The sequence below is a fragment of the Sphaerodactylus townsendi genome, linkage group LG04 (genome assembly GCF_021028975.2).
Source record: "Sphaerodactylus townsendi isolate TG3544 linkage group LG04, MPM_Stown_v2.3, whole genome shotgun sequence".
Classification (NCBI taxonomy): domain Eukaryota; kingdom Metazoa; phylum Chordata; class Lepidosauria; order Squamata; family Sphaerodactylidae; genus Sphaerodactylus; species Sphaerodactylus townsendi.
Window position 1 is genome coordinate 20,329,761 of NC_059428.1, and position 24,632 is coordinate 20,354,392.

At 43.3% G+C, this 24,632-nt stretch overlaps 1 protein-coding gene across 1 annotated transcript; it reads right to left on the reverse strand.

The window, feature by feature from the left end:
* Positions 1-1,453: 1,453 nt before the first annotated feature.
* On the reverse strand, positions 1,454-15,119 carry CCDC82 (coiled-coil domain containing 82). Its single transcript, XM_048494697.1, is given in 8 exon segments — positions 1,454-2,200; positions 2,973-3,158; positions 5,981-6,151; positions 7,912-8,036; positions 8,152-8,244; positions 8,386-8,602; positions 10,093-10,693; positions 14,910-15,119. Coding segments are annotated over 7 exon segments (1,446 nt in total). The 5' UTR covers positions 10,681-10,693; positions 14,910-15,119; the 3' UTR covers positions 1,454-2,134.
* Positions 15,120-24,632: the final 9,513 nt, after the last annotated feature.

The window sequence follows — 24,632 nt, forward strand, 5'->3', positions numbered from 1 at the left end:
TAGGAGCTCCGTTTTCACTCAAGATCAAAGCTGACTGCATTCACTTCTTGGGTAAAACCACATGTGTAGCCACAGCGGAAGTGAATAAGCAGATACTAACGCTGGTTCACTTATATGAGTGCTGGAAAGCATCCAGACTTGTTAATTACAATTGGCTTATTATAGCAGATTACAGAAGCTTCTGGGTGAAGTGATTCTTACCCACAAGTCATGCATACCAAGACAGTTCCTATCCACAGGCATTCAGAGTATTTTGTGTAGGCACCCCTTTTTTCCAGAAGGAGAGATGGTATTTACTTAATTTTGTCATTAGCCAGAGGAAGGGTAAGAAAGTAAATACCCAGTTTCTCAAGCTGGCTGGCTGTCAATATTGTAGGCTTCTTCTCCTATTAGCTGGGAATTATTCCCTATTTAATGGTGGGAAAAAAATGGCCATACCCTGGAGTCGCTAAATCCATTGCTGGAACTTCATCTTCAAGCTGATGCAGTGGACATCTGTGACAGGTCCTTTCCTGGGACCGAGAGGCCCACCCTGCTTCTCTGATGAACCTGGTTGGTTGGTTTTGAGATATACGACTCCCCTTCAGCTACAAGATATTCTTAGGCTTCCAAGTGGGAAGGCTTTGGGCTGATGCTGTGAGGTGAGTTTTGTATTGAGGCTGAAGAGTACAGAGATTTCAGAAGCAGGTTTAATGAAATAACAAAGACTTATTTGTATACAGGGTATGTAGTGAATTTCCGTTCAAGGTTGCAGTTATCAGGTTTGCTCAACACCAGAGATGGCCTCACAACTCTGTCCTCTCCCAGAGATGGAGTTAAGCCACTCTACTATGCTGGCAGGCAGTGCTACACAGGAAATTGTCTGCTCCCTTGCTGAGACAATTCCCTCTCCCCAAGCTCTCCCTCAGGCAGTCCTCATCTCTCGTCTGGAAGAAGATTGGATGCTGGAGTAGCCCTCCCATAGGTTCAGATGTAGAAACACCAGCTGGATAGTGGGTTATACGTAATGGTTTGAGGGCTGTATGGCGTGTTCTGGCAGCATTCTCTCCTGGCGTTTTGCCGCCATCTGTGGTACAGCTCTTCAGATGGCAGGTGCTGTGTGGTTTCGGGGCTGTATGGCCGTGTTCTAGCAGCATTCTCTCCTGACGTTTCGCCTGCATCTGTGGCTGGCATCTTCAGATGAAGCTTTGGGTGCTGTGTGTGGTTTCGGGCTGTAAGGGTCGTTCTAGCAGCATTCTCTCCTGACGTTTCGCCTGCATCTGTGGCTGGCATCTTCAGATGGCTGTTTCACCTGTCATGGGCAGGACAGCTTCCTGTCTCTCGCAACAGCCACAGAAGTCTGAGCCACATTCCACAATGGAAGCAGACCCAACAGGTATCATGTACAAAAACAAAACAGCTACCTCTGCCCAATCTGATAACGCCATTAACACAGTTTACTCACACAAGACTGTTATAGAAATGATTAAATGCTTTTATTTTAGCGCCGCTCAGCTTCACACTTAGTCCAATTTTCTTCTTCTGTTTTGCGTTGGTAAATGCCAATAACGTTAGAGATTTTTTGACTGCGCTGGTTACACATAAGTGTGAATTCTGGGGCTCCGGGATGCATAAATAATGATGGCCTGCTGGTTTCAGAGAGAATCTGTTACTGCTGTTTCCCGCCACCCCCCTGGGGTCTGAAAAAAATATTTGACGCTTACAGCAACTTTTAAGAAAATGTGCTGGGAAAACAGCATGCTGCTTAGACGCTGTTCGACTTGTCACTGTACAGATCGTTCTTCCACAAAAAGAAACTGGAGCCAAACGTTTCTCAAACACTGGCACAATCCACCTGGTATCGCTGCAGAAAAAAGTTCCATTTTCTTGAATGAAGTCCTAGTTATTCAGGGGTGGGGTTTTTTTTATTGTAGACCAGCACATTCAACACATAGCACATGATTTCCGATATAAAACTTTTTTCATTAAAAGCTCTGATAATTAAAATGAAACATGCAAATTACCATTGATTCGTTTCATAATTTACAGAAACACAGAATAAAGGAAAGCAAGAATGCAGGAATGTCTTCAAATGCAACCAGCAGTCTAAAGAATGCATACAAACATCCATCTGCGGAAGATGCAACATGTACGCTCAGTCCATTTTTTCCTCTTGGAAGAAGTCTGCGTCATTCATGTAGCCTTCAAGCTCTGTATAGTGCTTCATAGAATATATATAAAAATGAAACTTTAGCAGAAATCCTAGATGAAAGTTTTTTGTTACTTGATGACATAATTCACAATCAAGATCAATAACTGTCTCCAGATTATCACTGAACACGATCTTTGCAGTTTCAATAGCTCTACAGATAAGAAAATTTCAGCGGGGGCTACTTTCTATCCCTGAATGAAAGACGGCACCTGTCAAAACTCCCTTTGACACAAATGTAAGAGGCTATAAATTCTCCTACGAAACTGACCAATTTATTGACAAATTCCATGCCTATAATTGCGCTAAAATTATGTGCCTGTTCATCAAAACTGATGACTGCTAGTCTCAAAATGTACCAAAAAGGAGCTACTCTGAATCCTTGTTATAGAGGTAGCACTTAATAAGCAACTGGTGTTCTTATTGTAGTTAGTAACTCAAATTAAATACACTTCCAAGATGTCAGATCATGCTGTTAGGAAGTAATCATTATGAGAAACAGCATTCTCTCTTTTGTCCCTAGCTGGAATGTTATTTCAGTCACTCAAGCAAGATTTAATTTCCAGAAAAGTGATATTTCCAGTAATTTTTCCTAGAATTATTTTCTATGGCAACCTGATCCATTTTAGGAGTTTTTTAATTTACACTCTTGTTACACTCTTCCACTTTCCTCTCCCTTTAATGACTTACACTTTTCTTCACAAAAAAGTCACTGCTCCATTGAGTATTAATTTTACCTTCCTGCAAAACAGGATAATTTACCCAACAATCAATTCCACTTTACCTTCTGGATCCAGCCATCTTCTTCCAGCCGACTGAAGACTCTGACTACTGTGTCTTTAAGTGGCTCATCCTGAACTCCGTCGTTCTTCATAACACAGCAGCAATCCTTGTACAACTTGTACTTAAAATGCTTCAGATTGTGATAAACTTCGGTACGACTTCCACACACGCTCCCAACTTTTAATCTCTGCATCAAAAGGCAAGTTTATTTACTGTGCATGCCTTGGACAATTATACAATTAGGTAATGAACTAAACAAATTAGTGGGTCATGGTTAAATTATGTTATGAGACACAGGGGATGTTTATGAATATGTATCTAATTGAAAGTAGCTCTTGAACTCCATCCCGATAGCAATCAAATCAGCCTTTCCTTCCTTGCTGCCCTGAGAATGGCAATTCAGGAAGCCGCTGTGTTAGTTGCTTGCTTCATTCAGTTCAAATATTGGTGCAATTCCAGCAAGTTTAAAAGAATGCAATTAAGAGAACTACTGTGCAATCTGTAACCTTATGCAGCATTACTCCCATCGAAGACCCCTGAAATGAGTGGATTTAGACTGGAATAACTGCAAAGGATTGCACTGTAAGTCTTTGCAAGGATTCAGTTACTACCTGCAAGGCACAAGGCATACTCCATTCAACCCTAAATGAACTACAAGGGAATGAAATCAGAGAGGTTGGCTGTCAAACACTACAAATCCTACAATTATGCAGAACAGTCAAACCAACATAATTCTATATAGTAATCTTCCTTTAAAAAAGTAAGGGAATGCAAAACTGGGAATCCCACGGGTAACCCAGTCTTGTTCAACCACATGCAGGCACAACAGATGTTGCTAAACATAAATGGTGCATGACAAAACACTCGTCAGTATATGATTCTCACATTAAGAAATCATTACCGTCTCTACACTACACCGATTCAGCTTTCTGAGCTGCACAAAGAAATGCTAACTATCTGTGGACATTTAGTTTATTTTTAAATGGGGGAAGACAAATGATCAGCCAGTTATGGTCAATGTAAAACTTCACTGATAGGGGATTTTGAAGGCTGCTCCCCAAGGTATCAAGGACATTGTTTCACAATGTTATCTCTCAGTCAGATATAAGGGCCTTTTACATAAGTATGCAAAGCATCCATACCATTAGCCCAGGGGTCTGCAACCTGCAGCTGTCCAGATGTTATTGGACTACAATTCCCATCAGTCCCTGCCAGCATGGACAATTGACCATGCTGGCAGGGGCTGATGGGATTTGTAGTCCATGAACATCTGGACAGCCGCAGGTTGCAGACCCCTGCATTAGCCTATCAATCTGATAAGAAGCTGTAGAATATAGTACAATTTAGTTCTGATCCAAGAGGATAAACTGTCTTTCTAACCTTCCTAAGAAGCTTAATGAAATACGTGGGCACCTACTAACTGCAGCAAGAGTCACAATTGCATCCTCTTGGAAATCAGATAAAAGATCATAATACAGATTTTTGGGAAGATACAATCAGATTGTGGCCAAACTGACCATCGTTTGTAAACAGACAGGCAAAACGTGAATTTTGGGAACTTCTTATATGAAGGGGATTCAATAGTGTCAAAATAAACTTGAGGATTATTAATTTGATAATGATTTAAGGTATGAGAGACTGACCAGTAAAGGTGATGTAGAGCTGGGGGACAGAAGACAGTAAATTTAAGATTTCATGATTCCAATAACATTAGAATGTCACACTGGGATCCATTATGTCATGATTTTTTTAATGCAGTCTTGGTTGGATGCGCGGAGTTTATTTTTTTGCTTTATTTCTATCTGTTTTTAATTCTTTTTGGTTTGTATCTTTTCTATGTCCATCAAATATATTGTTAAAATTAATAAAAAATATTTTTAAAACGGATATACTGTCTGTCTAGAATCGCTCCATATAGAATTTTACATTGTTTCATGCAATTATGTTGCTTATTGCATGAAGCTGCCCCTTATTCAGAGTAAATGAAATCCGTCAAATTGTTAGTGAAACCCTTAAAGCAGGGGTGTCCAACTCTGGTGCCCCAGATGTTCATGGACTACAATTCCCATCAGCCCCTGCCAGCATGGCCAATTGCCCGTGCTGGCAGGGACTGATGGGAATTGTTGTCCATGAACATCTGGGGCACCAGAGTTGGACACCCCTGCCTTAAAGTAACACTGTCAACAAGATCACCTAGGACAGTGATGGTGAACCTTTTCGAGACAGAGTGCCCAAATTGCAACCCAAAACCCACTTATATATCGCAAAGTGCCAGCATGGCAATTTAACCTGAATACTGAGGTTTTAGTTTAGAAAAAACGATTGGCTCCGAGGCGTGTGTTACTCGGGAGTAAGCTTGGTGGTAGTTGGTGGCTTTGCTTTGAAGCAAACGTGCAACATTTTGAACAGGTGAATCACAATCCTAGGAGGGTTTACTCAGAAGCAAGCCCCATTGCCATCAATCGAGCTTACTCCCAGGTAAAGGAGCGCACTTTAGTTCTTCGCATGAAAATCAGTGGGGTTTAACAGCGCTTAACAGGGTGACCTACATTGCTTCCCCAAAACTAGGTCTTAGGTTTAATGCGAATAATCGAGCCCAGCGGCCCAGGCCAGCCTAGATGTGGGGGGGAGGGGCATTTCCCCCCACATAACGAACTGTTTGTGCATGCCCACAGAGAGGGCTCTGAGTGCCACCTCTGGCACCCGTGCCATAGGTTCGCCACCACTGACCTAGGAGTTACATTGATTACCGTTAAATGGGAGCTGAAACTTATTTATATATTTAACAACAAGCCTAGAAAGTACTGAATTTCAATGAACTCTGTAGAGGTCTCCTGGCCAGCATGATCTATATTTCTTCTCTCATACATGAATGAAAACACTTAAAACTCTTCCACCACCGCAGGCATAAACTCATGACAAGCAAATATCAGCAACCAAAAGGCAACGTGCTTTAGCTTTTCAGTCCATAGCAGTTTCTGGGATTTAGGAACCGCTCAGTATTTTTACCTGTTTGTCATGTGACATGAAGTCATCTGTTTCCATTGTATTGCTATCGTACGATTTTCCCGACAGAACCACTGTAAGCGTACAGTACCTCTGCAGTTCACAGGCCTGACAGGCACGTCGTTCCGAGTCTCCATAAATGATGTACATATCAGGGTAAGTATCCACACGTTCCTAAAAAAAAGATACGTGGTTGCAATCCTGTTGGCTATTTTGTTTCGTGACTCAGCTACCGCATATGGACGGAACTCACGTGAGTGATCTTAGCCACTGCAAACATTCGTTTCCTCACATTATGAGGTAGGTCCCTAATTGGAAGTTTTTCTTTAAAATCTATTAATTTTTCTCCTTTAGAAAGAGATTGGCGTTGCTTTACTCCCAACAGTGTGGTGAGCTGGCGTGGTTAAGAACGAGAACCAGGTTTGATTCCCCACCCCTACACATGAAGACTTCCAAGTGACCTTGAGCTAGTCACAGAACTCTTTTAGCCCCACCTACTATACAAGGTGGAGAGGAAGGGAAGGAGTTTGTAAGCTGCTTTGAAATTGGGTCAAAAACTGGAAGGGATGTCATGCATCACTAGGATGCTCTAGCTCTCCCCAAACTCTATGATAAAACCATAGAATTTTGGGGAATCACTAAGGCATCCCTGGCAACGTGTGATATCAATTCATATGAGCAGCGGATTGTTATCTGGTGAACTGGATTAGTTTTGCTGCTCCTACACATGAAGTCTGCTGAGTGACCTTCGGCTCGTCACAGTTCAGAACTCTCTCAGTCCCACCTACTTCATGAGGTGTCTGTTGTGGGGAGAGGAAGGGAAAGGAGTTTGTAAGCCATCTTGAGTCTCCTTACAGGAGAGAAAGGGGAGTATAAATCCAAACTCCTCTTCTTCGTAATCATGGTTCTTATACTGGGTATTCCAGGAGCTAAGATCTATCGCATCCCATATTGTTACTGTATGATTGATTCAATGGGATATATGAATAGTTTCAAGTCTAATTTTAAGGCCAACCGCTCAGATTAACAAGTACACAATTACAGACATTAAGGCCGAAGAAACAAATATATGGTCGGAGTATGCAACACAACATCCCTGCTGCTTTTAAGCTCGCGGACTGCAACTACAACACACACACTTCCCCAAATATTTCCCTATTTAGAATGTACTTTATTGGGTCCATGGGCAGGAACAGACCAGTTACTGAAACATTCTCTGGCAACAAAAAAGCCCGAAAACTGATGCCAGTACATTTTCCAGCTTATACCTACTGGGTCTAATTCAATCCTTCACATGTAATGGGCAGAAAGAGTTTCTACATTAGGCAATCCTACTTCTTTCTATTTCAGGGGAAAATCCATGTATGCAAACTTTCATATGGAACTGCTGTTACCAATGAAGGAAACGGGAGTTCTCTCGTACATGTGCACAGAGGAAGGGAACTATCCCAAACCCAATTAATTTAAACAAAGGCCTGTCAACAAACAAAGGCAATCCTTCAGCTGCAGTATTTAACCAGGCACTTGAGATTCTGGTTTAATCTACTGAAAGTTTGTGTGTGTGTGTGCTGTCAAGTCACAGCTGACCTATGGTGACCCAGTAGGGTCTTCAAGGCAAGAGACATTCAGAGGTGGTTTGCCATTGCCTGCCTCTGAATGGGCTAAGAGAATTCTGAGAGAACTGTGACTGGCCAAAGGTCACCTAACAGGTTTCACGTGGAGGGATGGGGAATTGAACTCAGTTTTCCACATTGGAGTCCACTGCTTCTAACCAGTACACCATGCTGAAATTTTTATCAATTAAAAAAACAAGGCTTGAATTGTATAGTGTGTTAATTTGGAAAAACACATCTGCAGGGAATAGCCTTTCTAAATAGCAACCAGCGTATAATTCAGTACCAGAGCTGGCATTCAACAAGACAAGAATTCAGGACCTTATATCGCTCTTTCCACCGACTTCTGGCAAGCAAATTGTTAAGACGGGGTTGAATAAAGCGATCATCCAAGTAATGAAGCGAAGTCAGCATCTCTTGTGCATACTTCTTCTGCCTTACTCCTTCTGTTAGAGAAAAAGAAATCTTGTTTAAAGTCGCATTCTTATTCTAAAAAAAAAATTGCTTGCATTCACTTCAACAAGGCAGTCTTTAAAAAGCTGACATGTCCTTCATTATTACCATATAATGAGATCAAAAAGTTGTCATCCACCACATTGATGAGAAAGGCCCTCACAATTCTTTCCAAGTGGACAGAAGGATCAACGTGATACACTATCAAAACAAAACAGAATTAGTAAAATATGTATTTCTGTACATGAGAATTTCCTTGAAGGAGACTTACGAAGCTTTCAAAAACTGGGGCACTATAAATATGATGCGTAGAAGCAATTTCTGGCTTAAATTTAATCTTACAGCCTGGAATATAATGCTGCAGCAGCGTTTCACTTGACATGGAATACTTCTTCTCTTGTGGCTGGCTTTCATCATCCTGGGATTCCTCTCGTTCCCCTTCTTTGCCTTCTTCCTCCTCCACAATGAAATCCTTCATGCTGTCCTCATCAGCTGAATCACTGATTTCAGAGGGACTCAAGGATGATGGATAAGCATCTTCTAATACTTCTTCAACATCCTAGTGACAAGAAGAAAACAGTATTTTTCTAGCATTATCCCTAAAATAATCCATGTTACTACAGAAGTATTCATATCTTTTAAAAATCCCCATTATACTGAGACATTATCATCATTTTGGCTTGCAGATGAAACTTGCTTATATACAGCTATCAAAATACATCGGCGGCCCAATCCAAGAGTCAGGGGGAGGGAGGGCGGTGGTTGTGAACAGTGGCTTGGCACCACTCCCAAAGGGGGAATCAGTGGCACAGGTGCCAGCAGAGAGTGAGAAAACACTTACCACTCCCAGGTAGCCCATTCCCGAAACAGACTTATGCCCTCAGGGGATGGGGCGGTATATAAATATGATAATAAAATAAATAATAAATCAATTTTGCATACGTATTTCCTGGGCTGAAATGCCACTGGACACCAACTAAAGTCAGGTCCTCCCCCTGGAAAAGCCTCTGGAATACCCCCCCCCCGGTGTCAGCACAGGACTGAAGGTCACAGCAGCAATGGCGTCCAGCCTAATTTCCGGGTTTGGGCACCGGGCTACTATCCACAACCCTGCGCTGGGCTAAGTGCCCGTTCGCCAGCGTCTGTGCCAGTTTGCCAAACTGGTGGTGGTGCCCGCACAGGGGTTACGCTGAATTCAATGTGGCTTCAGGCCCCTACCCGGGTTGCACTCATAGGATTGTCCCCAAAAAATGTTTTTTAAGGGTTAGGTAACTGATTCTTTGGTTAATTATACTGAGATTCCCAAACTCTGGGTTAGTAAACTGGAGTGCTTCCAGAAGGCCTGCTGGCACAGCAGCGTAAGATGCCAAACAACAACAAGAAGAAGAGTTTGGATTTATATCCCCCCTTTCTCTCCTGCAGGAGACTCAAAGGGGCTTACAATCTCCTTGCCCTTCCCCCCTCACAACAAACACCCTGTGAGGTAGGTGGGGCTGAGAGAGCTCTGAGAAGCTGTGACTAGCCCAAGGTCACCCAGCTGGCGTGTGTGGGAGTGCACAAGCTAATCTAGTTCACCAGATAAGCCTCCACAGCTCAGACGGCAGAGCGGGGAATCAAACCCGGTTCCTCCAGATTAGATACATGTGCTCTTAACCTCCTACGCCACTGCTGCTCCTAGATGAATTTCTGCTCAAGTATCAGGTCAGCATGCAAGTTCCGGTGATGAGACCAGCATACCCCTTTGACATATTTATTTAAAGCATGTTAGTCTGTCTTCCTCCAAAACAACACTCAAGGGGGCTTATGCTGACAATAAAATATACATTTAAAAGTTCCATAAAAACTGACAAACACCTATAGATAAAAAGTAAGCGATTGTGTCCAAAGCCCTCCTGAATAATGCCACCTTGCACAGCTTGCAGAATCTCAACGAAGTGGCTTTCCTAATAACCGCAGGAACTCCAAGAACTTTTTTTTATTTTAGCCTGTCCCCATTGGCCTGATGGATATAAATTCCGCACGCGAACAACGAATGCACTGTAACTGCACCTCGTGATGGCTTCTGTCACTCCGAGTCCGAGTCGATCGCCGCTGGGAAAGTTCTTGCAGCTTCATCAACCGTTGCTGTTTTCTTTTCGTTTCTTCCGCAGGCGTCGTGCGCCGCTCCTGCTCAGCGGGAGAGTGCTTCACAAATCGTCTATTAATGCAATTCGCGTTTAGCAAAGCACTTTTCTAATACAAATGCAGCTGTAGCGGTCAGCTTCGCATACGGCTGTCGTTATGCATCACTGATGATCGTGACCTCTTGAGTTTTCCCGGGACCACCGTTTCTTCTTCCACGTCTTCTTCTGCGGTGCCCCCACAGCCTGCCTCTACGACTGGAACGCTTCCCCCGTTAACTGTGGTTTCTTCTTTGCTTTTGCTAACCACAGATTCACCTTTTTCTTCCGCTTCGTCTTCTGAACTGGTTTGACTTTCTTTTTCTGACGTCGATGTGATTTCGTCATCCTCTTCCTCACTGTCAAACAGTCCGGTTCTCTTGGTCCGATTCCAATCGACCCGAGATTTGGTTACGGGTTCTTTTGCTCTTGCGTTTCTCCTTGTTTCATATCTTCGACTTGTAGAATTTGTTTCCATGAGGTCGTACTTTCTGTAAAGGTTAAAAAAAAAAGGACGGGATTTCATGTTATCAATTGATATGCCTTTTTCTGCATTCATATTATATGGAGGTATGAATGCCTGGGGAAGAAATAGCCAGAAAAAAGAGAGACCCCCCACCTTTTCCCCCTATACCAGTGGTTCTCAACCTGTGGGTTGGGCCCCCTTTGGGCAGTGATGGCGCGAAGACCTATGGCGCGCAGGTTACCCAGAGGTAGGCAGAAATCAGGAAAACCCTCTCTGTGGGCACGCACAAACAGAGTTCATCATGTGGGGGGGGGGGAAGTCGCTTTACACACATCTAGGCTGGCCTGAGGCAACTGGGCTCGATTAATGAAGTAATTAAACCCTAAGATACCGCAGGATTACTAGCGGAAGCAGTATAGGTAACCCTGTTTAAAGGCGCTGTTAAAACCCACTGATTTTTCGTATGCAAAGAACTGAAGAAAGAGTAGAGATCAGCCTTTACACTGCAGGAGTAAAGCTCCGGTTGCAGGCAATGTGTCTTGCTTCTGAGTAAACCCTCCCAGGGTCGTGATTCACCCGTTCGAAGAGTTGCATGGTTGCTTCAAAGCAAAGCCAACAACTACCACCAAGCTTACTCCCGAGTAACGCACACCTCGGAGCCAACCGTTTTTTCTAAACTAAAACCTCAGTATTCAGGTTAAATTGCCGTGTTGGCACTTTGCGATACATAAGTGGGTTTTGGGTTGCAGTTTGGGCACTCGATCTCAAAAAGGTTCGCCATCACTGCCTTTGGGGGTCGAACGACCCTTTCACAGGGGTCGCCTAAAGTATGCATCAGTGTTCTCCATCTGTAAAATGGATAAATGTTCAGGTTGGGGGTCACCACAACATGAGGAACTGTATTAAAGGGTCGCGGCATTAGGAAGGTTGAGAACCACTGCCCTATACCCTCAGGTCCAAATGTAAAAGTGTGAACCTCTTTTGACATTTTCTAGTAGAACCTCCATCGATTATGGTTTCACTGATATTTGAGCTGCCCAATATGGGGAGAACAGAGTGTTTTAACCTCTCTTCTGTGTACCATTTTCCCCAGAGCAAATCCCCTTTCCACCTTCCTGGAAATACTATTTACTCTGCTAGGGGAAAACATGCAGGCATCTGTTTCTTCCTAAAGAACAGCTTTGGCCAAACGTTTACATGATCTCTCCTAGTCATGGCTAGCATAACACTTAGTGATGGTAGAATTGTTGCATTTGATTAACTTACTAAAACTACACTCTTTAAACCCGAGGTTTAATATTCTTAGCCCCAAAAAATAATCTGGGAATTTGCCATGCATAGTGGCCAGGTCTTTGATCAACACAGCCTTTCATTTCCTTTGCTTTTTACACCTCAATCTTCTATCTTTATTCATTGTTTATTTATTTATCAAGACCATCTCAATGCTGTTTCTTCAGGCACCTGCCAGAGGCAGCTTATTAAATTAAGATAAAAAACAAACCATTAAATGATAGTAATCAAAAGCCAGCATTGAACACACAAGCCCAGCATAAAAGTATAGATCATAAAAAGAACACAGAAAGCAACCGTTTACAGGCTAAAATGGAGGATTTTTTTAAAAAAATCAAGCCCTTAATTAAACGGGTGAATAAAAATGTTCTGCCCCCCTGCCCCAAGCAATGTAGGCTCCAAGAAAGCTTCAAGGAGGATGGAATTCCATAAGCCACAGTTCCTAGCCTTTTCGGTATGGTGGCCCAGAAGTCCAATTGACGTAGTTTGGTGACTGATCCAGGGCTGGCCCAGGATTTTTGAGTGCCCATAGCAAACTGTGACCTTGGCACCCATCTAGTTCAGCGTTCCGTGTTCTACAGTGGCTAACCAGATGTTTTTGAGAAACCAAGAAGGATCACACAGATGCCCCACTATGTACCCCAAGCAAGTGGTATTTAGACATAACACAGTCTTTGCAACTGAAGGTTACATTCCAGCCATTGACCATCCTCTCCTTCCTCAATACTTTCTCTGACGCACCCTCAAGACTGACTGGCTCTATTGATCTTTCAGTCATGTTTGACTTGATCAACGCACACATGAGGTGAAGAGAAAGCATACCAACTAATGGGTTAGGGAAAACGGGCTAACCACCGCTCTCAGAGGCTTCGCCAACCACTTTTGGGTCCTGACCCACAGGTTGGGAAATACTGCCATCACCAAGGTGCCACTGCTGAAAAAGCCCCGTCTCCTTCTGCGTTCTGGAGGCCAGGTGACCAAAAGCAGGGCTTGTGAGGCAGATCTCCACTGGCAGGCAAAAAAACTATGAGAGGAGACAGGTCTTCAAGGACCCGGGCCCCAAGCCATTTCAGGCTTTAAAGGTAAGAACTAGCAGTTTGAATTGTGCACAGAAACAAACAGGCAGCAAATGCAGATCTGACAAAAGCCTGCCTGCTGCATTATGGATGAGCAGAAGTTTCTGGAAAGTACTCAATAGCAGCACCCATGTAAAGTGCACTGCATTTCTTGCACTGCATAGGGGGTTGGATTGGAGGACCCTTGGGGATCCCTTACTGACCAATGTTTCTAACAGTTCTCTGTATGCTGAATATTGGTACTTAATTCTGGAAGAACTGAGCCCTGTGGGGATAGGGCGGGATATACGTATGAAATAAAATAAATAAACTCCAGGCCCCACTGAGCCATTCTCTCTCCAACTTGTAGAACGTGGTGGCCAAGTTTGTGGATGATACCAAATTATGTAGGGTGGTGAGAACCACAAAGGATTGCAAGAGCTCCAAGCAGACTTTGATAAATTAGGTGAGTGGGCTAAGAAATGGCAAATGCAGTTCAATGTAGCAAAATGCAAAGTGATGCACATAGGGGCAAAAAATCCAAACTTCACATACACGCTTGCGGGGGTCCGGTGCTTATCAGTCTGTAGACCGGGAAAGAGGGATTTGGGCATCTTGGTTGATAGTTCCGTAGAATGTCAGCTCAATTCATGGCAGCTGTAAGAAAAGAGCCAAACTCTATGCAGGGGATCGTTAGGAAAGGAGTTGATAATAAAACTGCAAGGATTATCCAGCGCTCATATAAAGCCGTGAAGATGCGTGCACTTGGAGTACTGTGGTCCAGTTCTAATTTAAGCCACATCTCACAAAGGATATCGAAGAGATAGAAAAAGTGCAGAGAAGGGCAACAAGGATGGTTGAAGGATTTGGAGCACCTTCCTTATGAGGAGAGGCTGCAGCGTTTGGGGCTCTTTTTAGTTTGGAGAGGAGACGCATTCTGAGGGGGGGGATATGATTGAAGTCATATAAAATTATGCATGGGGGTAGAAAATGTTGACTGAAGAGAGAAATTTTTCTCTCTTTCTCTCAATAATAGAACCAGGGGCATTCATTGGAAAATGCTGGGGGGAAGAATTAGGGACTAATAAAAGGAAACACTTCTTCACGCAACGTGTGATTGGTGTTTGGAATATGCTGCCACAGGAGGTGGTGATGGCCACTAACCTGGATAGCTTTAAAAAGGGCTTGGACAGATTTATGGAGAAGTCGATCTATGGCTACCAATCTTGATCCTCCTTGATCTCAGATTGCAAATGCCTTAGCAGACCAGGTGCTCAGGAGCAGGAGCAGCAGCAGGCCATTGCTTTCACCTCCTGCATGTGAGCTCCCAAAGGCACCTGGTGGGCCACTGCGAGTAGCAGAGTGCTGGACTAGATGGACTCTGGTCTGATCCAGCAGGCTAGTTCTTATGTTCTTATTAACTGGGGAGGGGGGGAGGGCACAGATTACTGGGTTCACCAGTTTCCCCTCTAACCATCTCAGACCACTTAGATTCTAGTTCAGTTTCAGACCCTGATTTTCTTTTTCTTTTTAGAGTAATTGCACCACAAATCCAAAAGTCAAAGTGACTGCGCCTCACTGTACCCTAGAAAACAAATGCACCACTCTTGGCCTACATCTGCGTCTGGTACCTAGGAATGGGTTCGGCTCTGGTGCAAATGCAAGCGCAAATACTAAATACACACACTGAACATAACAAAACACTGATCGCTGAGCCTGGCTCCTCTCTCTCCTTCTCCCTTTCTTTATCAGCAGAAAGAACTTGACTTCTGTGCGAGGGAAGGGGGAAGCCTCTGCACATGCTCAGAGGCACAGTAGGAATTTGTCCCCTCCGGTTCCCGCGCTTTCATCCAACGACTCCAGCGTGCGCCTGCCACTCCTCCCCCATCCCCATACCTGAGATTCCGGCGGCCGGTTCCTTCCCGGTTAACTTAGAGGCGGAGCCAAAACACTGTATGTGTTCAGTGAGAGGTAGATCGGGGGGAGGGACTTGTAAACCCTTCGCGCTCCTCGATTGGCTGCGGATTCCTGCCACTTTCCAGCCTTTTTTTAAAACTGCGCACTCTTGCATTGCTGCCTCCCCTTCGAGGAAAGCGAAACTGCGCGGGACGTCACGTGGGGTTCCTTGAGTTCGTCGGAGAATGCGCATGCCCAGCAATAGAACGCAGAAGAAAGTAGAAAGGATTTTTTGATGGCCCTAGTTGCTTTTCGCTGTCCAGCCGCTGGGTGGTGGTGTTGTCTAGCCGTTCATTACTCGAGGCCGTAAGTGATTTCATTCCTAGGCGATGTTCTTTGCTAGCGAGATAAGGATGTGATACGCAGCTGGTTGCTCTTCCAGCTGGAAAAGTGCCTGGTTTACAGAAAAGGGGTGGAGGGGTGGGCTCACAGACGGCAAAATGTTCAAAGAATTGCAAGGAGCAAATATATATATAGCAAGAAGGTTTCAAAGCAACTTAGCAAGAAACATGCATGGAGCCAGATGGAAAAAGCTGGGTATAAATATCTTAATAAATAAGATTAAATGCAGACGTTTACAAGACCTTAACAGGACTTTATAATGTATAAACTTGTAGCCAATGGTTGTATATCACCATCCCTGAAGCTCTGCTTTGCCCCACCTAAGAATGTTTCAAAACGTTCAAGGCATATTTTATTGTACTTTCATGCCAAAGAATACTCAAGTGTCCTTTTGATCAGCACAACAGTGCTGTGTGGTAGGCTAGAGACTGAACCAGTGAGAGCCTACAGTTACCCAGGAAGCTCAATGCTTCAGCAGGAATTTGAACCTCAGTCCTCCTCCAACTCTTATAGCCCAAAGATATGAAATGCAAATTCTGGCACTTTTCTGCCTTTTCTACAGGACTGTGGAGGTAACAGCAAAATCATGCGAGTTACAAAAAGGTGTCAGAGTCTGCATCTATTCAAATTAAACTGACATATCGCGAATAGCCACCGTACTGGAGTTTAATTTTGTGAATTGCTATTTAATAGAGCAAGCGTGGAGTATACAGTTCCGGAGTGTGGAAAACAGCTTTTAAATACCTGCTTCTGTTGGGTCCCAACAGAATAGTACTGGACTAGAGCATTACCAGTCGACAAGGGAGACTCGATGTGTGTTGTTGGTTCCATGCTGAGAACTGAATTCCCAGGTGCCCTGAGCCTAAGGTTACCAACTTCCAGGTGGAGCCCTGAGAGCTCCCAGAATTATAACTCACCTCCTGGCTACAGTGATGTGTTCCCCTGGAGAAAATGGCTGCTCTGGAGGGTGGACTCTATGGCACCAAAACTCCTCCCTCCCCGGGCTCAATCCCTAAATCTCGAGGAATTTTCTGACCTGGCATTAGCAGCCCCAGATGGGCCCAATTGGGATACCATACCAAGCAGACTCTTTTCTGGACCATTTTCCTACCTAAGGAGACCTTTAGGAAGTTGCTATTGGCACGACCGGGAGTTCCACATGTGGACTGATGACGCACATCTAGGTTTTCTCCCGGGGGGAAATAACAATCCTTGAGGGCCATTACAAACTGGGAGGACAGTTTAGAGAAGAAGATGTTTCCCCCTTTCTGCTGGGTCTCAATCCAAATCTGCCCTGAGTGCGCCTAGGAATTAAGTTCCCAGCATAGAACTTGTTTCAACATACATTGGACAGGGAGGATCTTGGGAAAACCTTGGCCTGGGCACATAGTCTCAGCCAAACCTACCTCAGAGGGCTGTTTTGAAGATAAAACAAAGGAGAGGAGAATGATGTAAACTGCTTTGAGTTGTCATTGGTGCGTATGAATGAAATAAAGTAAGAAATAAGTAAACAAATGGCAAAGATCAATGGGTTTCCTATCACAAAATGCCTGTGTTTATTTATTGACAGAATGTCTGTGCCACTCCTCAGTTCAAGACTCCTAACACTTGTATTCTGCATCAGGAGTGTGAATGCTACTCCTAGGTGTGTGTCAGTGGCGTAACTAGGCAAACTGGAGCCCTGGGCAAAACCTGATGCCCCCCAGGCGTGTGACCGGTGCAACACGCACCCCCCTTCCCCCTTGTAGCTACGCCCAGTGGCATATCTAGGCAAACTGGAGTTTGGTGCCCCCACCCATGGGCAGCTGCCCTCCCCCACTGTGACCAAGCAATGATTTTTTACACCAGGTTGTTTCAAAGTCACCATCACATTATAGAACATGCCCCAACTCACACATCTGAACACAGCAATAGGCCATGCCACACAGCAGAAATAATTTTTTGGAAAACATTTTCAAAATGCTTTCAAAATGTTTTATTACTGCTATGAAAACATTTTATGGTGTTGTATCCAGTTCCCCCAATTGGGGGAAACAGCATCACTTTCAGTGTTATTTAAACTGGGAACCCCAGATTCTCCCTTTAAGGTGGATTTAAAAGGAGAATCTGGGCTCCCCAGTTTAAACAAGTAATGCTGGAATCCACCCCCAAACAGCATCATTTTCAATGGTGTTCAAACTAGGGAGCCCAGATTCTCCTTTAAAATCCACTTTAAAGGGATAATCTGGGGTTCCCAGTTTAAACAACATTGAAAGTGATGCTATTTTAGGGTTGATTCTCCCTCACCCTGAAACAGCATCACTTTCAATGTTTAAACTGGGGATATCAAATTCTTCCTTTAAATCCATGCCAAAGGGGGGGATTTAAAAGGAAAATCTGGGGAAATTTAGGGGGTGCCTGCTGTCAGGGGTGAAATTGTTAAGTTAGCAGCACCAAAAATTTAAGGGTATCTTTAAGAGACTCTCCTAATGATACCACACAGGTTTGGTGAAGTTTGGTTCAGAGGGTCCAAAGTTATGGATCCTCAAAGGTGTAGCCCCATCTTCTGTTAGCTCCCATTGGAAACAATGGGCGATGGGGCACCCACTTTGGGAGTCCATAGCTTTGGACCCACTGGACCAAACTTCACAAAACCTGGGTGGTATCAGTAAGAGACTCTCCTGATGATACCTCCCAGGTTTGGTGAGGTTTGGTTTAGGGAGTCCAAAGTTATGGACTCCCAAAGGGAGTGCCCCCATCCCGCATTGTTTCCAATGGGAGCTAATAGGAGATGGGAGCTACACCTTTGAGGATGGATGATAGCATCAGGAGAGTCTCCCAAAACATCCCTGAAATTCTGGTGCTGCTAGCTAGCCTAAAAACTGCACCCTCTGCAGGCCAAAAATGGAAAAACACTGAAAATACAAAAAGTCCCATAAATGTATCTGCAGTTTTTGCACCCCCCACAAGGGGGCGCCCTGGACAACTGCCCACTTTGCCCAATGGGAGGAACGCCTCTGATGTGTGTTGCTCCTATTCTGCACTTGCTCCATAGGTTCCCAGTTCTTTTCTGGGTTCAATTCAAGACACAGGCCTCTACAAAACCCTTTGTGGTCCGGGGCCTCCCTATTGGCAGAAGTGCCTCTTGCGAGATACTCTCCCAATACATGGGATTGGGCTGTGACTCAGCGAAAGAACTTCAACCTGAGACCTTGGGGAGTTGCTGACAGTCTGGGTAAACAATACTGACCTTGGTGGACAGATGGTCTGATGTAGTATAAGGCTGTTTCATGTGTGTGCACATATGTGCTGTATTGTGACAACTTCACTAATGGAAGCAAAGACCTTTGAGGGTTCTCCCCTGCAAAGGCGAAAAATCAGTTGCTGAGAGGCCACTGATGAGACCAGTGTGGTTAGTGGTTAAGAGCAGTGGACTTGAATCTGGTGATCTGGATTTGTTTCCCCACTCCGACAAATGAACCCCCAAAAAGAAGGGAAAAGAATCTTTCAACTGGGAACTTTAAGAGTAAGAGAACCTAATGCAGAAATTGACCTGATGTGTCTACAGTAATGGACTTGGTGTCTGCGTTTCTGTGGTATATGTATATTATTTTCTGTTTTTTTAAGAAATGTAGATGTGCCTTTAATTGGGTTTTCCTTCTTCTATAGTTCTCCATAACTCAACATCAGGTGCGATCAAGTAATTTGAACAACCATTACATCAACCCTTCTTTGTCAAATAGTATATTATACCTCAGTATACAAAGGCAATAATCTGCCTCTTTGGGCCTTTCCCCACTCTCTTCGACCCCCCCTATGCCACGCGCTGCTCTCAGCGCGTGGCATCCCTGGCGCGCGCCCAGGCGGGGTCATCAAAAGGCGCCGTTAAAAAGAGCGCCAGGGATGCCGCGCGCTGAGGCAGCGGCAGCGGCAGTGGCGGGGCGGCTGCGCTGTCGCCGCCCCTCTCGTGGGGAGTGCCGGGGGACCCCGCACTACTCTCCTCAAGTAGCGCGGGGCTTAAGGTAAGTGGGGAAAGACCCTTTGATATATCCTTGACCACACATAGCTGAATGCAGTCCAGTCCAGGGCAGATTAGTACCGGTATATTGCATAAGATTTGAAACTGAAAAGATTTATTTGAATCTATTATTTTCAATATGTGGTTTGCTATTTATTAGGGCTCCCTAGTGGTGTTCTGTTAAAAAGTTACCTGGTAGATTGAAACCTATAAGATTCAAAAGGTATACCATCGATACCTCTGGGAACACCATTTAATGTTTCTTTGTAAGTAATTACACCTATTCTTTTTATTTTGAAATCTTACACTGACTCATTTATTTGAATTTTAGATTTTTAATATCTTGTTTTTTGTAGGACCTAATTAAAATCTACTGGGCTGTAAATAAGATTATATGGATTGTAACTAGTTCTATGTCTGGATGGGTAGTTTTAATGACCTCTGAAGAAGATCCAATTGGAGCAGCAGTGGCGTAGGAGGTTAAGAGCTCGTGTATCTAATCTGGAGGAACTGGGTTTGATTCCCAGCTCTGCCGCCTGAGCTGTGGAGGCTTATCTGGGGAATTCAGATTAGCCTTTGCACTCCCACACACGCCAGCTGGGTGACCTTGGGCTAGTCACAGCTTCTCGGAGCTCTCTCAGCCCCACCTACCTCACAGGGTGTTTGTTGTGAGCGGGGAAGGGCAAGGAGATTGTAAGCCCCTTTGAGTCTCCTGCAGGAGAGAAAGGGGGGATATAAATCCAAACTCCTCCTCCTCCTTCTTCTTCAAAATGCATCAGGTCTTTGTTAGGTCTTTCATGTTCCTCATCCTGAAATATTATGCATTTGAGTATTTAAATTGAGGTTTTGTGGTTGTTTGTGATATATTTTATGATATTGTAGTATTGTATGTGTTCTTAGATATGAATGTATGTTTTCTATTGGGATTTTTATGTATAATGTTTTATTATTTGGTATATAGCTCAGTGCAATAAGATATATATTTTATACACATTAAAGGGATAGTTTTCAGACTTCCCAGCCTTTTTGGTTCCTGACCCTGGGCTAGTCACTGTTCTGCCAGAACTCTTTCAGACACACCTACCTCACAAGGTGTCTGTTGTGGGGAGAGGAAGGGAAGGAGTTTATAAGTCGCCTTGAGACTCCTTATGGTTGAGAAGAGCAGGGTATAAATCCAAACTCTTCCTCTTCTGTTTGTACCCAAGTGTTCTATGTTGTAGCTCACACCTGATGGAATGGCCTGCCTGAGGAGATCAGGAAATCTCCCACACTTGTATCGATCTGCCCAATGTGCAAGAGGGAATTGTTCAGGAGAACCTTTTTGGAAAGGAAACAGGGTCATATTTAGGGACTTTAGAATTTTAGATAGCCAGCATAGTGCAGCAGTTAAAGTATTTGTTTAGGATCTGGAAAAAGGTTTGAATCTCCACTCTGACATGGAACTCGCTGGGTGATCTTGGGGCAGTCACACATACTCAGCTAAACCTACCTCATAGGGTTGTTGTGAGGGTAAAATGAAAGGAGAATGGTGTCAACTGCTTTGGAAGAAAAGTGGAATATAAATAAACTACATAATAAATAAATCACTTCTATCGTCAGTGGCAGACAACTTACTGTTACTCTGTTTTTCTAGTTTTGCAATCCAGTTTTTCCAGTTGTTTGTGCTACTGCATGAAGTATAACTACTTAGTATTCTATTCTAATTTTAATCCCATCTTATTATATGGTATAAAGCTCAGATTGTACATAGTGAATAGAATAGAATAGAATAGAATAGAATCTTTATTGGCCAAGTGTGATTGGACACACAAGGAATTTGTCTCTGGTGCATATGCTAGTGTAGTGTAGTGTAGTCCCCTTTGAGTCTTGGTGTGAAAAGATGATCATTGCTATGATCAGCTATCAAGGGGTCCTTTTCATCACAGTCACAGTACACGTGCTAGTCTTACACAGTTAAACGTGACCCGTGATCCAAGCGGATACGACAGATTTGCACATGGTGCGTGTGTACAGCTGTGATTCGGATCTGGGCTGTATGCTAGTGTAGTGTAGTGTAGTCCCCTTTGAGTCTTGGTGTGAAAAGATGGGTGATAAATGAAGCGAATTCATAACTTTCTTCTCCTTTGTGCAAATCAAATATGCAATTATTTAATTTGTTTTTTCCCCATAACACATACGCAGTGATATTTGTATGCCATGAAATCAGCATTATACGACATTAAAGATATACATCATATGGAACTTCTACCTACAGACTGGACCGACAAAGCTAACAGCTAACATTGTGGACAAAAATATAAACAAATAAACTAAAGGACATATTGGAGTCATTCTTTCCTAGCTTGTCCGCTTCCTGTTTCTGAAATAATTTCCTTTGTTATTTGAGCCTGCAAATAGTTGCCTTTCCCTGATTTAATTTCCATGGACAGAGGCCGGGTTTGAAAGCCGTTCACCCGCATTATTATAATCATCATTAGCTCGAGGTTCTTTGGAGAGCTTTCTGCCATACAGAGTTTTTCATTAAATTTGCTGATTACCTTTCCATTCTCAATAACCCTTAAAAACCCACCTACGCCAAAGTATGAAGTGAATCTAAGCCATTTGGCTGACATAGCCCCGTTGTTCACTAGATGGCGTTTGAAACCTACATATTGGAGGAAATAATACTCTGCCAAAATATCTAGTCTTTTCATGGCTGGTGTGATTATTAATTAACACATCCCACTTATGATTTCCAACAGCAGTGGCAAAATTAGGTTGTTGTGACCTTGATGAATAAAGCACGTAATCATTTCCGAAATCCTGGAAGTCAGAAAGTTGCCGAGATCCTTCTCCTTCTCATCTTTCCTGCTTCCGGATAGGACTGTAATCAATAAGATGAAAATTTGAATTGCAAATCATCAAGGTTCAATTGCAGCACATACCTCTGGTGGCAACAGCGGAAGCGAGACAGTTTATGATTTATGAAAATGATTTGTAGATACCTGTGCTGGGGCCAAGAAGAATGCCTCGCTAAACTTATTTTGGGGGGTAATTTTTCACGAAGGTTAACTCGTGCGTATTTTCTGGAAATTATAGCTGGTTAAAAAAAATACCGGATTTATCAAATGGGTTGACGCTAATAATCACAGGCATTAGGAATTGCTCAAATATGTGACAACGTATCTATCCTTCTTGGGGTTAAATGTTAAAACCTGATGTCTCTGGAAAAATCCACATGCCGATTACCAGAAATGTCATTGCTATGATCAGCTATCAAGGGGTCCTTTTCATCACAGTCACAGTACACGTGCTAGTCTTACACAGTTAAACGTGACCCATGATCCAAGCGGATACGACAGATTTGCACATGGTGCGTGTGTACAGCTGTGATTCGGATCTGGGCTGTATAAGAAGGAAAGAAGACCTACAATTTTTCAACCTTCCATCAGTGTGCCAATTCAGAACAAAATCCACTGTGCTGTTATTAACATTTTCAAGAGAGAAAAACCCACAGATTTTGAAGGGATGCATCTTTTTCCCTTTAAAACTTCTAACAACAGGGCAGAAAACCCCTTCAGGGGTGGGCGGTACGCTAAATCTAACTAATAAATAAATATGATTATTTATTTATTCTTAAAACATCTCTGTGTTGCCTTTCTGCCCAATTAGGGTCCCCCTAACAACATAACAGGCAAGGTGGGCCAGTAGCAGTGACTGGGAGTATGCCAAACAACCTGCTTGCAGAAGCCTTTACCTGCTTGCAGAAGACAATGCTAGTGGAAGACTGATGAATCTCCCCAGGGAGAGAATTCATAAGTTCTTCCTTTATTCATATTGCCACCCCAGAAGGTGGAGGCATCTATAGAAAAGCCTTCAAAGATAGCCAGAGTTGGATGGGTAGGTTCGTATATATAGTCCTTTAGGTATTCATATGCAGTCCTTCAGGTACTCTGGTCCCAAGCCACATAGGGCTTCCATCATTAATTTTAAAAGATTATTATGACTTTTAAAAAAGAGACATAATACCAACATCCAATGATAAATGAAGTCACAATATAAACAAATAAAAATAAAAGGCTTCTGGCTTCTTCTGCGCCGAGTAGAGTTGCTCCTGAATTACAACCAAATAAAACATTAGATCTGAAATGCTAAACCTAAAACTATTCACACCTTTCTCTGATATAAGCACAAGTATTCAAACTTTCTACCTTCAGGGGATCTTTTCAGATTGATTCGGAGTCTTCTGCTTTGGAGGTTTTTAAACAGAGGCTGCTTTGATTGTGTGTTCCTGCATGGCAGGGGGTTGGACTGGATGGCCCTTGTGGTCTCTTCCAGCTCTTTGATTCTATAATTTTCTGGTCAGGGGCCCTTTGTGGCTTACAGACAGTTGTGGGTTGCGTTGTTGCTGTGTGTCGAAGGCACGACCAAGATTTCTGTTGCTGTTCACAAACAGAGCATTCAGTCTTAGAATATTCTGTAGTGGTTACTAATGACAATGGACGGTTGATAGTGATGGCCGAGATGATGTCAGAGAATCCTTACCTGCCATCACTGATCTTCTTATTGAGGGAGCCCAGTCAGGCTTTCAAACCCCTCCTGCCTGGGTCAACAGAATGCAGTCCTCATTTAATTTTGTTAATTTCTAGCATCTGTATCTTGTCTTTCAATCATTACTAAACAAAAAGGTACACAGTACATGTTACAACACCAAAGCAGTACAGCATGTACTGTGTATACTGGAACATACTAATGCACCATGTAACCAGTTAACATAGCTTCATTGCAACAGAACAATTTACAAAAATACATAGTGTATTACAAACAACAGCAGTACATAGTGCATATAAAAACCAATACTACAAGGTTGCATAAGTCAGAAAGGAAGCGCAAAAAAATGAAGGTTTTGTAACCAGAAGGAAAGCAATTGCTGGAATGACAGTAGTTACAGACAGAATATCTGGTGACAATAGTGCTTAGTTGTGTGAACAGATGCAAAGGTCAAAATGAAAACAAGAAGAAAAGAAAATTCTGCCTTCAGGAGAAGTCAGTGGAAAGCACTGTAAATCTGTTTCGCACTTTCTGTGCTTCTTCGAGATTTTCCCCAAATGCATGCCATAGTTATCCTTTGCACTGCTATATTTATAGACAAATACACTATCATTAGTTACCATATGTACATTTCATACAGTGCTTTTACTTGTTGGTAGCATAGTTTACCCCTCTCTTCTTAATTTAAGGTGAGACGTAGTATTCTGTTCACCCCAGTGTTCTGAAACGATTGTGAATATACATTGCATCAATTTTGTATGTTAATTCAACAATATGTATAAAAATTCATGCAC